The following is a 12,986-nucleotide window of genomic DNA, read 5'->3' on the forward strand; positions in this document are numbered from 1 at the left end:
GACACACTTACCACACAGATAATAGACAGAGGAGGAATGATTAAATCCAAGTTTCATGATTCTGAGTAGAAGGTTCCTTCTACCACAATGCAATGTGCCATGGGACCACGGAGGCAGAATGTCACTTATGTCTATTTCTCTCCATGTCTATTTCTGCCAGGGAAAGAGAGAGCCCAACACAAAGTTGGGGGCCCAATCAAGTTACTCACCATAGATCATAAGAGTCTTGTTTGCAGTGCGCGTCAAGCCAGTAAATGAGTTAGTTGCAATACAGGTATAGTTTCCGATATGATTCAGGGATGTAATAATAGAAAATGAGGCTGAGTTGCTGACAGATTGTCCATTCTGTAACCAAGTGAATTGTGCTGGTGGTTTAGAATCAGCAACACAGCTCAAGGTAACATTTATCCCCGTTGTGAACTGATCGCTTATATGGTCAATTGTGGCAATATCTGGGCCATCTGGGGGAAAAAGAAGGATTCCATATTTAGATTATGGCAGAAAAGAAGGGCATCTCCTAGTCTGTAACCCATCACCAGGGACCACTGTGATGCTCCTTTGAGCTGGGAAATTCACAGCTCCTCCTCTACTTTTACAGTTTGGATCTGAACTTGGAAGATCTTAGGTATTTCTCCAGTTCAGCACCCTGGATGGCCACCCTTCACCAGAACACATGACAAGGCCAATCTGGGCTCCCTAAAGATGAAGGGGTTTGGGAACCTCAGAGCCTAGCTCTTTAGTTCTCAGAGAAGGGACTGAATTAGCCTGGCCTCTGGGAACACACCACCAGGCTTTAAGCAGGCACCATATAGGAAGAAGCAATATACTTACAGGCAACATCCAGTGTGAATGGATCACTCCTATTGCTATAAAATGGATTCCGGATTTCACACTCATATGGCCCTTTGTTATCTCTTCTTGTGAGCCTGCTGAGAGTGAGTGTCCTCTTATCTGGCGACAGCTGTATCCTGCTACCAGCTGGGGCAACTCCGTTTATGAACCACTGGTAAGCGTGAATTTGGCCTGTAGCCTGGCATGTCAATAAGAAGTCCTTGGTCTCCACTGCAGTAATGTTGGAGGTGACAATGGTAGGTTTGGACACTGGCGCTGTGCAGAGAATAGACAGAAAATGACTGTGTTGGTTCTTTTTCTTACCTTATAACCAAATAAGTGGTTTGGAAGTGGCCTGTCTAAGACCTTGGCAGGCTGGAGGCCAGACACCAAGAACCTGTGATTTCAATAACAAAGCTCCCCCCTTTCTCTGGTGCAGATCTCATCTCCTCCAGGCCTTAGGAAAAGTTCAGCTTCAGTTCCTGTGACTGACAAAGACATTCACATGGAGTCCAAGCCCCGGGTGCTCAGTCTTTCTGGGCTGAGGCAAGCAGGACTGGGGATGACAGACCCCTTCATCCAGCACCTGGGCTTCGATTTGAGGCCTTTATAGCTTGGCAGAACCATCAAGAGTTTATGATTCCTTGGCCTGGGCTTTCGGAAGCCAGTGTTCCTTACCTTGACAGCTTGATAAGGATATTGGGAGAGGTTGGTGTGGATAGACTAGGGACAGGCCACAGGGAGACTGTGCTCAGAAAGGGAAACATTACTTTAATTCTGAAGAGGAAAGAAAAGTAAAGGCAGAGAGTGGAAATAGATCAGTTAGTATCAGGGAACAAAAGGAAGAGCCTCAGGCTGGGAGTCAGGTCAGACCTGGTTCAAGTCTGGAGATTTCAAACCCACAATAACATCTCTGGTGCCTAGAACATGATTTGTCCACAGGAAGTAGTTCCTACCCTTTACAGAAGATTCTGGAATTCCCTGCTTTGGCCTCTCCCTTTTCCTTAGGTGTTTCCTACCCTATAAGATAAGAATGAGAATGTTGAAGGTGATCTTCAAGCTCAGATATGGTTTTATGCTGGGAATCTAAACTAATGGGGAATAATTTTCCCAGAGTCTTCATGGCCCAAGGAGAGCCCTTTCCTTATCTCTAGTTGGAAGTAAGGCCTTGCCACTGAGAGAGATATGTATGCCAGAGCAATCTCTGGGGCACATGCATGAGGATCGTCAGGCTTCTGTCCTGGGTCATCCATGGCCAGCTGTCTTAAAAATAATTTCCAAATTGATAGTCATAAGTTAGAAATATTTCAGCTTCCTTGACCTTTCTCCTTGTTATTTTGGTAGAGCTTGCACTCCATCCCTGGGTCTCCATTGGGAAGTTTAATGTGAGGAAGAGTGAGCCTCCCATTTGTATCCAGTAAAGCCAAGTGACACTGGCCAGGACAGTGACAAATCTGAGGTCAGCTAGCTACCTTTTGTAGTGGGGGGAGAATATGAAGGAACAGTGAGCATTCTCCTGCCATGAAGGCCATGGTAGGACTTTTTGGAAGGTGTTTTGGCAGCATCAATGGATACAGTGACTGACATGACATAGTGACTAGTGGTAGCCTAAGAGGGAGAAAGACCTATGTTCAAATTCTGTCTCAAAATGTTACTGGCTGTGTGTCTTACTAGCAAGTCCCTATCTGTGTCTCAGTCTCCTGATCTGTTAAATGGGTAAAATAATCTCTCAGTCCAAGTGTTATTGGACCAAATGAGAACATATATAGAAGTTCTGTATAAATCCTGAAAATAGACCAAACAACGGTTCAGAGGAAGGAAAGTACAGAGTGTGAGTCTGAGTACCAAATGTAGACTCATGCTGTCTGAGCACACAATGCATGGCCAGAAGTATCTGAAAGGCCTGATGCCCTTTTGTGAATGGCTAAGGTTTAATGACAGACCAAGAACACTCAAGGATAGTCTGTAGGCAATAGAGAGTCATGAGCAGAGAAGAGACTAGAGCACACACATATTTAATTGAAGGACCAATTGAGGGCACTAGAGATGCTTAGCCCAAAGAAGAGAAGACTTGAGTGGGAGAGGAGACGTGTCTCCATGAACTGGTGGAGTTATAATGGGTTCTGTGACCCTGCCAGGGGATGTTCAGTGGCTTACATTGATCAGGTGGGGACTATTTTCCTTTCTCCTTACAGCAACATTCAGGTACCCTTTTATCTCTTGTCTATCACAGAACAACCCTTTTTTTAACCCTTACCTTCTGCATTAGAATCAATACTATGTATTGTTTCCAGAGCAAAAGGGCCAGGCAATGGGGGTTAAGTAACTAGCTCAAGGTCACAGAGCCAAAGAGGATCCAGTTTTAATGGACTTGACTCCCTGATCATTTCTCTTCCAAAAATGATTTGGGATGCCTTGGGGAACTAACTGAGCAGGATTCCTGGCCTGACTCTGCAACAGTGCTGAGACCCATAAACAGGTTCACATCCAACACAATCCCTTCATGGGTGAGGATGGACTCCAACATTTGCCCCTCTATGATCAGATGCAAATCAGGCTGGCTCAATCATCCCTGGCCTCAGATATTCCTCTCTTGCTATTGGTCTCCTTCTGTCCACTAGGTGGAACTACCAGGTGTGACAAGGAAATCACTTTTAAAAGACTGATATATATTAATTTAAGGTCGCCAAGGAATTCAGCTATGTAATTCCTTAATGAAAACTCAAGTCAGTCTTCAACCTTTTATGGAGTTTTAATTGCAAACAGGAGGAAGAAAGGAATTAGAAATAGAGAGATAGAGGGAGAGAGAAAGGGGAGAGAAGGGAATAGGGCTTGAATACCCCTTCTGTTTAGGCTGGGCCAAAAGGCCCAAGCCCTTAGATAGCTGGGGCAATGAAAGGAGATCAGTCCCTATTACTCACGTGACCAAATATGGAGAAACAGTCTCCAGGGCCCCCACCTTCAGCTTCCTTCAGTGCAAGCTTCTCAGAGCACACCTCAACCACTCAGACAAACTCCTCAATCACCCCCAGTCTTCAGACCCTCCTATCCTTCAGGAAAACCCTCCAAGTTCCCTCCCCTCAGTCCTCACATCTCCCAATCACCTGTCCATCAATTTCCCTGTGCCAATGGAGGCTCTAGCTTAACCCAGGACCACCCAGAGGTCTCTGGCCTTTGCACATGTCTGTTGAAGGTCATATTTTCAAATAATTAAATCTTTGATCCTTTGCTACAGCCCTTTCTAAATCCTGTTAACCTGAGGAGGATAGAGATTGGAATAATTAAATTTTGATCTAGGCTGCAGCCCTTACTCAATCCTGTTAGGACTGAATAGGGTGGAGATTGATTCCAAGTATCTCCATTGTATCAATTCTAAAATCAATCATGACTCAAAGAAATTCCTGTTCTATGCTTTAAGCATAGGTCAAAGTCCTTTCCATTGTTCAGCAAAAGGTTTCTGTCCTAAAGTAATCTTAAGAAGGGAAGAGGAGGAAACTCCCATGCCAATGGGGTTCACATTCCAATAGCCAAGACCCACTATCAATAGGGAATTTTTCAAGTATGAAATTTCCCAAAGGTGAAATTTCCAACATTTATAAGTCTAAGAAATTTTGAGGTTTACACAGGACAGGAAGAACTCTGGCTCATAAAAAGTTTCAGAGTAGCAGTTGACACCTAATGTGATCTAGGGCATCTTAACCTCTCTAGGGCTGTCTGTGGATACAACTGACTTCAGTTCCCTGGAAAGATCAGGAAATGTCCAATTAAACAGAAAATCCTGAAAATCCAAAGAGAATTTAATAAAATCAAAAGAAAAAATGCAGAATTAAATAAATCTAGGATCTCTTTTTTTTTTTAATAAAAATACAACTAAATAGATGACCCATTGGTTAATTTCATTAAAGAAAGAGGAAAACATAATTACCAAAAGCAAAAATGAAAAGGATGAATGAGTTAGCAATGAAGTTGAAATTAAGGAAATTCTGAGCAATTATTTTGAGCAATTATGTACCAGCCATAACTCAGAAACAAAGAGTCATTGAAGGGTTACATCTAAAAAGCAAATCGGGAAAGGCTTTACAAAGTTATAATTGTGGATTGTCTTATGGCTCAATTAATATGGAAAGGCATAGAATATGTGGTTTCAGGTTTAGGATGGTATCCTCATGAAATCTGGGTACCCATTGCTAAAGATATACTACAGAAATATTTAGTCTTTACTATTAGCATACCCCATTACTATTACCACCTACACTCCACAAGGTTAATTTTCTTTTTTGTCCCAACATCCTGTTGTTTTTCCTAGTGTTCTAAGAGATCTTCCAGTATCAGGACCTAATGTTTATGTTGATGCGAATGCTAGTTATAAGGCAGGAGTATACAAGGAAGGTAGCTACCTGTCATTTTTACCACTCCTTTTTCTTCTACCCAACAAAATGAATTAACAGCTGTTTTGCTAGAATTTTGGTTATTTCAGGAGACTTTCAACCTCATAATGGACTTTAAATATGTTTTTCAGTCTTTGCAAGGTGTAGAACAAGCTGTCATCAGATCTACTCAAAGCAATGTACAAATGTTATTCTGTAAATTACAAACTGTCATATGACAAAGGACACATCCAGTGTATGCCATGCATGTACGCAGTCATACCAATTTACCTGGACCTATTTTTAAAGGAAATGATATCATAGATCAAGCTTTGATTGCTCAATGTTATCTAACTGATATGCAATTAGCTGAGGAATCCATCATAGATTTCACCACAATAGTACTGCTTTAGGCCAAATGTTGCAACTCACTAAAGATCAAGCGAGGAGTATTGTGAAAAAGTGTCCTAATTGTGTTCCAAACCATCCCCCAATGTATATTGGTGTGAATCCCAGAGGCTTAAGTAGTACAGATATAAGGCAAATGGATGTGACTCACAAACCGTCCTTTGGACGACTTAAATATATCCATGTCACTGTGGATACTTATTCAGGGTTTTTATGGGCTTACTTTTCAGATGCCTGGTCCCCCCAGAACATTTAAAACAGATAATGGACCTGCTTATACTTCCAAACAACTTTTTCTTTTTTGTAAAACTTGGGATATTCAACACCTCACAGGTATCCCATACATTCCACAAGGACAAGCTATTGTGGAGCATAGTAATCAAATACTAAAAATGTTTCTTTTAAAACAAAAAGGGGGAGACAGCACCCCACATCAACGATCGGCAATAACTGTATATACTATAAATAATTTGATCTTTACTTCCAATAATATATCCAGAGCTGAAAATTTTTTCTCGGCATTTTCTTATGAATGAAATTGAGGTACCACTACTCCTGTATTCCCTGCTACAGAAGAAAAATTTGTCATATGGAAAGATGATGATCAATCCTGGCAAGGACCTCACCCAGTGGTCCTGCAAGGCCAAGGCTTTGTTTGTGGCTCCACAGGTAAAGACAGTGTATGGCTCCCTTCCTGCTGAGTTCAAGAGACTGACTGACCATAAAGAGAAGGACGAGAAGAGGACTCCAGAAGCCTCACAAGGAGACTCGACTACGTCTCAATAAGATACTGACTCTTCTACTTCTATTCCAGAATTTAAGTACAGCTACTGGAATAAAGAGATGGGTTTTTTGGGAACAACCACCTTGGGTAGAGTATGTTGGCATGGGACACACTTTACCGTAAGTCATCTTATATACAAAAACTAATTCTGATATTCCTGGCATTTACCATTTTGAGAGACAAGCTAAGGACAATAATCAGGCCAATAATTGTTTGTGTCTTTCAATTGGACTGGACTAGTTGAGGCACCCCCAGTGTGCCTCACAGGAGACCATCCTGAATGCCTGCCCCTCAGATCTCTGCAGGCGCATTATTATGGTCATCCTGACCTGTCAGACTCTTTCTGGATAGGATCTTATTGTGTAGACAAAGGGGTAAAATATAAAGGGTACAGCCAACTGCAATGTTTAGTTTGGCTAGGGGAATCTTGTGATGGTACTTGGGGACAAGAAATACCTATTTGTCCTTCTGTGATGGAATATGAACAAAGAGACACTGTTAATATGTTTCCTCCCTTGCTATTGTGTAGATCTAAAAGGGCACCATGTATTCATTGGAAAAATATGATTTGGGTATCTTGGCATAACGACACAAGGTGTATTGGAAAGAAACTGGATTCTTATAAATTTCATCATAGTTTTATAGGAGGATACAGCTTGCCTTTGTGGGTGATGCCCCCAGAGCTAATTGGTTATGTTCTGCTAATTTCATACAGATTTTGATTGATTATGGAAAGACAGCCCTGGCATTGGATAAAGTAAATATGTATCACTATGTTAATGTTTCTAATAATGGAAAAGTCCAAAAACCAGTAAATACAAGTGTTACATTAGACATTCAGACTTGCCTAACAGGGGGATATGCTTTTATACCTACAGTAAATAATCATCCTGAAGCTGAACATTACTGAAAGCAATGAGTTAGACAAGCAAAAGAGTTAGATATTTGATTATTGGAATGTAACCTGTAGCAACTGTAGGGTCAGTTACTGTGTAGGATCACAGGTGGATGGGCCTGTCTTAATCATTAAGTGACCACGCATGGCCCTTTTTGCCACTGAACATGAAGATTCATAGTATGGTAGCCCAGGGGATCAAATTCTTTATGTATTACAACAAAAAATAAGACCACAACATAAATGATGTATTACTTGTATTGCATTAGGCATAGTAGCATTAGTTTCTTCATTGGCTTCTACTATAATAGATTCTGTATCTTTAGCACAATCAGTATCTAACTTACATTCTCTTGAGAATGACGCCAATCATTTGAAAGCATTGGCTACAAATGTAACCTCAGCATTAGAAAGAGAAAAAGAAATTGATACAAGTTTTTACAAAAGTATTATGATGTTACAGAAAAATGTGACTGATCTAACAAATGAAGTAGAATGTGTCATTGAAAACACACATGAAATGTGATTATAGATATACTGCATTTTGCTTATTATATAAGAGTAAATAATGACACAAAAACATTCCTATATATCCTAAAATCCTATTATATACAGAGCAAATATTATTCACTTTTCCAGATGAAGAAGCTGAGGATGTGAAAGGAGTAGACACACTTACCACACAGATAATAGACAGAGGAGGAATGATTAAATCCAAGTTTCATGATTCTGAGTAGAAGGTTCCTTCTACCACAATGCATTGTGCCATGGGACCATGGAGGCAGAATGTCACTTATGTCTATTTCTCTCCATGTCTATTTCTGCCAGGGAAAGAGAGAGCCCAACACAAAGTTGGGGGCCCAATCAAGCTACTCACCATAGATCATAAGAGTCTTGTTTGCAGTGCGCGTCAAGCCAGTAAATGAGTTAGTTGCAATACAGGTATAGTTTCCGATATGATTCAGGGATGTAATAATAGAAAATGAGGCTGAGTTGTTGACAGATTTTCCATTCTGTAACCAAGTGAATTGTGCTGGTGGGTTAGAATCAGCAACACAGCTCAAGGTAACATTTATCCCCGTTGTGAACTGATCTCTTATATGGTCAATTGTGGCAATATCAGGGCCATCTGGGGGAAAAAGAAGGATTCCATATTTAGATTATGGCAGAAAAGAAGGGCATCTCCTAGTCTGTAACCCATTACCAGGGACCACTGTGATGCTCCTTTGAGCTGGGAAATTCACAGCTCCTCCTCTACTTTTACAGTTTGGATCTGAACTTGGAAGATCTAAGGGCTTTCTCCAGTTCAGCACCCTGGATGGCCACCCTCCACCAGAACACATGACAAGGCCAATCTGGGCTCCCTAAAGATGAAGGGGTTTGGGAACCTCAGAGCCTAGCTCTTTAGTTCTCAGAGAAGGGACTGAATTAGCCTGGCCTCTGGGAACACACCACCAGGCTATAAGCATGCACCATATAGGAAGAAGCAATATACTTACAGGCAACATCCAGTGTGAATGTATCACTCCTATTGCTATAAAATGGATTCCGGATTTCACACTCATATGGCCCTTTGTTATCTCTTCTTGTGAGCCTGCTGAGAGTGAGTGTCCTCTTATCTGGCGACAGCTGTATCCTGCTACCAGCTGGGGCAACTCCGTTTATGAACCACTGGTAAGTGTGAATTTGACCTGTAGCCTGGCATGTCAATGAGAAGTCCTTGGTCTCCACTGCAGTAATGTTGGAGGTGACAATGGTAGGTTTGGACACTGGCGCTGTGCAGAGAATAGACAGAAAATGACTGTGTTGGTTCTTTTTCTTACCTTATAACCAAATAAGTGGTTTGGAAATGGCCTGTCTAAGACCTTGGCAGGCTGGAGGCCAGACACCAAGAACCTGTGATTTCAATAACAAAGCTCCCCCCTTTCTCTGGTGCAGATCTCATCTCCTCCAGGCCTTAGGAAAAGTTCAACTTCAGTTCCTGTGACTGACAAAGACATTCACATGGGGTCCAAGCCCCGGGTGCTCAGTCTTTCTGGGCTGAGGCAAGCAGGACTGGGGATGACAGACCCCTTCATCCAGCACCTGGGCTTGGATTTGAGGCCTTTATAGCTTGGCAGAACCACCAAGAGTTTATGATTCCTTGGCCTGGGCTTTCAGAAGCCAGTGTTCCTTACCTTGACAGCTTGATAAGGATATTGGGAGAGGTTGGTGTGGATAGACTAGGGACAGGCCACAGGGAGACTGTGCTCAGAAAGGGAAACATTACTTTAATTCTGAAGAGGAAAGAAAAGTAAAGGCAGAGAGTGGAAATAGATCAGTTAGTATCAGGGAACAAAAGGAAGAGCCTCAGGCTGGGAGTCAGGTCAGACCTGGTTCAAGTCTGGAGATTTCAAACCCACAATAACATCTCTGGTGCCTAGAACATGATTTGTCCACAGGAAGTAGTTCCTACCCTTTACAGAAGATTCTGGAATTCCCTGCTTTGGCCTCTCCCTTTTCCTTAGGTGTTTCCTACCCTATAAGATAAGAATGAGAATGTTGAAGGTGATCTTCAAGCTCAGATATGGTTTTATGCTGGGAATCTAAACTAATGGGGAATAATTTTCCCAGAGTCTTCATGGCCCAAGGAGAGCCCTTTCCTTATCTCTAGTTGGAAGTAAGGCCTTGCCACTGAGAGAGATATGTATGCCAGAGCAATCTCTGGGGCACATGCATGAGGATCGTCAGGCTTCTGTCCTGGGTCATCCATGGCTAGCTGTCTTAAAAATAATTTCCAAATTGATAGTCATTAGTTAGAAATATTTCAGCTTCCTTGACCTTTCTCCTTGTTATTTTGGTAGAGCTTGCACTCCATCCCTGGGTCTCCATTGGGAAGTTTAATGTGAGGAAGAGTGAGCCTCCCATTTGTATCCAGTAAAGCCAAGTGACACTGGCCAGGACAGTGACAAATCTGAGGTCATCTAGCTACCTTTTGTAGTGGGGGGAGAATATGAAGGAACAGTGAGCATTCTCCTGCCATGAAGGCCATGGTAGGACTTTTTGGAAGGTGTTTTGGCAGCATCAATGGATACAGTGACTGACATGACATAGTGACTAGTGGTAGCCTAAGAGGGAGAAAGACCTATGTTCAAATTCTGTCTCAAAATGTTACTGGCTGTGTGTCTTACTAGCAAGTCCCTATCTGTGTCTCAGTCTCCTGATCTGTTAAATGGGTAAAATAATCTCTCAGTCCAAGTGTTATTGGACCAAATGAGAACATATATAGAAGTTCTGTATAAATCCTGAAAATAGACCAAACAACGGTTCAGAGGAAGGAAAGTACAGAGTGTGAGTCTGAGTACCAAATGTAGACTCATGCTGTCTGAGCACACAATGCATGGCCAGAAGTATCTGAAAGGCCTGATGCCCTTTTGTGAATGGCTAAGGTTTAATGACAGACCAAGAACACTCAAGGATAGTCTGTAGGCAATAGAGAGTCATGAGCAGAGAAGAGACTAGAGCACACACATATTTAATTGAAGGACCAATTGAGGGCACTAGAGATGCTTAGACCAAAGAAGAGAAGACTTGAGTGGGAGAGGAGACGTGTCTCCATGGACTGGTGGAGTTATAATGGGTTCTGTGACCCTGCCAGGGGATGTTCAGTGGCTTACATTGATCAGGTGGGGACTATTTTCCTTTCTCCTTACAGCAACATTCAGGTACCCTTTTATCTCTTGTCTATCACAGAACAACCCTTTTTTTAACCCTTACCTTCTGCATTAGAATCAATACTATGTATTGTTTCCAGAGCAAAAGGGCCAGGCAATGGGGGTTAAGTAACTAGCTCAAGGTCACAGAGCCAAAGAGGATCCAGTTTTAATGGACTTGACTCCCTGATCATTTCTCTTCCAAAAATGATTTGGGATGCCTTGGGGAACTAACTGAGCAGGATTCCTGGCCTGACTATGCAACAGTGCTGAGACCCATAAACAGGTTCACATCCAACACAATCCCTTCATGGGTGAGGATGGACTCCAACATTTGCCCCTCTATGATCAGATGCAAATCAGGCTGGCTCAATCATCCCTGGCCTCAGATATTCCTCTCTTGCTATTGGTCTGCTTCTGTCCACTAGGTGGAACTACCAGGTGTGACAAGGAAATCACTTTTAAAAGACTGATATATATTAATTTAAGGTCGCCAAGGAATTCAGCTATGTAATTCCTTAATGAAAACTCAAGTCAGTCTTCAACCTTTTATGGAGTTTTAATTGCAAACAGGAGGAAGAAAGGAATTAGAGATAGAGAGATAGAGGGAGAGAGAAAGGGGAGAGAAGGGAATAGGGCTTGAATACCCCTTCTGTTTAGGCTGGGCCAAAAGGCCCAAGCCCTTAGATAGCTGGGGCAATGAAAGGAGATCAGTCCCTATTACTCACGTGACCAAATATGGAGAAACAGTCTCCAGGGCCCCCACCTTCAGCTTCCTTCAGTGCAAGCTTCTCAGAGCACACCTCAACCACTCAGACAAACTCCTCAATCACCCCCAGTCTTCAGACCCTCCTATCCTTCAGGAAAACCCTCCAAGTTCCCTCCCCTCAGTCCTCACATCTCCCAATCACCTGTCCATCAATTTCCCTGTGCCAATGGAGGCTCTAGCTTAACCCAGGACCACCCAGAGGTCTCTGGCCTTTGCACATGTCTGTTGAAGGTCATATTTTCAAATAATTAAATCTTTGATCCTTTGCTACAGCCCTTTCTAAATCCTGTTAACCTGAGGAGGATAGAGATTGGAATAATTAAATTTTGATCTAGGCTGCAGCCCTTACTCAATCCTGTTAGGACTGAATAGGGTGGAGATTGATTCCAAGTATCTCCATTGTATCAATTCTAAAATCAATCATGACTCAAAGAAATTCCTGTTCTATGCTTTAAGCATAGGTCAAAGTCCTTTCCATTGTTCAGCAAAAGGTTTCTGTCCTAAAGTAATCTTAAGAAGAGAAGAGGAGGAAACTCCCATGCCAATGGGGTTCACATTCCAATAGCCAAGACCCACTATCAATAGGGAATTTTTCAAGTATGAAATTTCCCAATGGTGAAATTTCCAACATTTATAAGTCTAAGAAATTTTGAGGTTTACACAGGACAGGAAGAACTCTGGCTCATAAAAAGTTTCAGAGTAGCAGTTGACACCTAATGTGATCTAGGGCATCTTAACCTCTCTAGGGCTGTCTGTGGATACAACTGACTTCAGTTCCCTGGAAAGATCAGGAAATGTCCAATTAAACAGAAAATCCTGAAAATCCAAAGAGAATTTAATAAAATCAAAAGAAAAAATGCAGAATTAAATAAATCTAGGATCTGTTTTTTTTTTAATAAAAATACAACTAAATAGATGACCCATTGGTTAATTTCATTAAAGAAAGAGGAAAACATAATTACCAAAAGCAAAAATGAAAAGGATGAATGAGTTAGCAATGAAGTTGAAATTAAGGAAATTCTGAGCAATTATTTTGAGCAATTATGTACCAGCCATAACTCAGAAACAAAGAGTCATTGAAGGGTTACATCTAAAAAGCAAATCGGGAAAGGCTTTACAAAGTTATAATTGTGGATTGTCTTATGGCTCAATTAATATGGAAAGGCATAGAATATGTGGTTTCAGGTTTAGGATGGTATCCTCATGAAATCTGGGTACCCATTGCTAAAGATATACTACA

The 12,986-nt window shown here is 41.8% G+C and overlaps 1 protein-coding gene across 1 annotated transcript in view; it reads right to left on the bottom strand.

Annotated features, from left to right (window-relative positions):
* The window catches only part of LOC130459017 (carcinoembryonic antigen-related cell adhesion molecule 5-like), a 27,900-nt gene extending 17,529 nt beyond the window's left edge, over positions 1-10,371 (bottom strand). Inside the window, exons 1-4 of the mRNA XM_056826230.1 lie at positions 10,257-10,371; positions 8,785-9,084; positions 8,163-8,414; positions 838-1,107 (exon numbers count right to left, since the gene is read on the bottom strand). Of these exons, the coding sequence (XP_056682208.1) occupies positions 838-1,107; positions 8,163-8,414; positions 8,785-9,084; positions 10,257-10,371 (937 nt within the window). The remainder of the gene's footprint in view (positions 1-837; positions 1,108-8,162; positions 8,415-8,784; positions 9,085-10,256) is intronic.
* Between the last annotated feature and the right edge of the window lie 2,615 nt (positions 10,372-12,986).

This window comes from Monodelphis domestica, chromosome 4 (genome assembly GCF_027887165.1).
Source record: "Monodelphis domestica isolate mMonDom1 chromosome 4, mMonDom1.pri, whole genome shotgun sequence".
NCBI lineage: Eukaryota > Metazoa > Chordata > Mammalia > Didelphimorphia > Didelphidae > Monodelphis > Monodelphis domestica.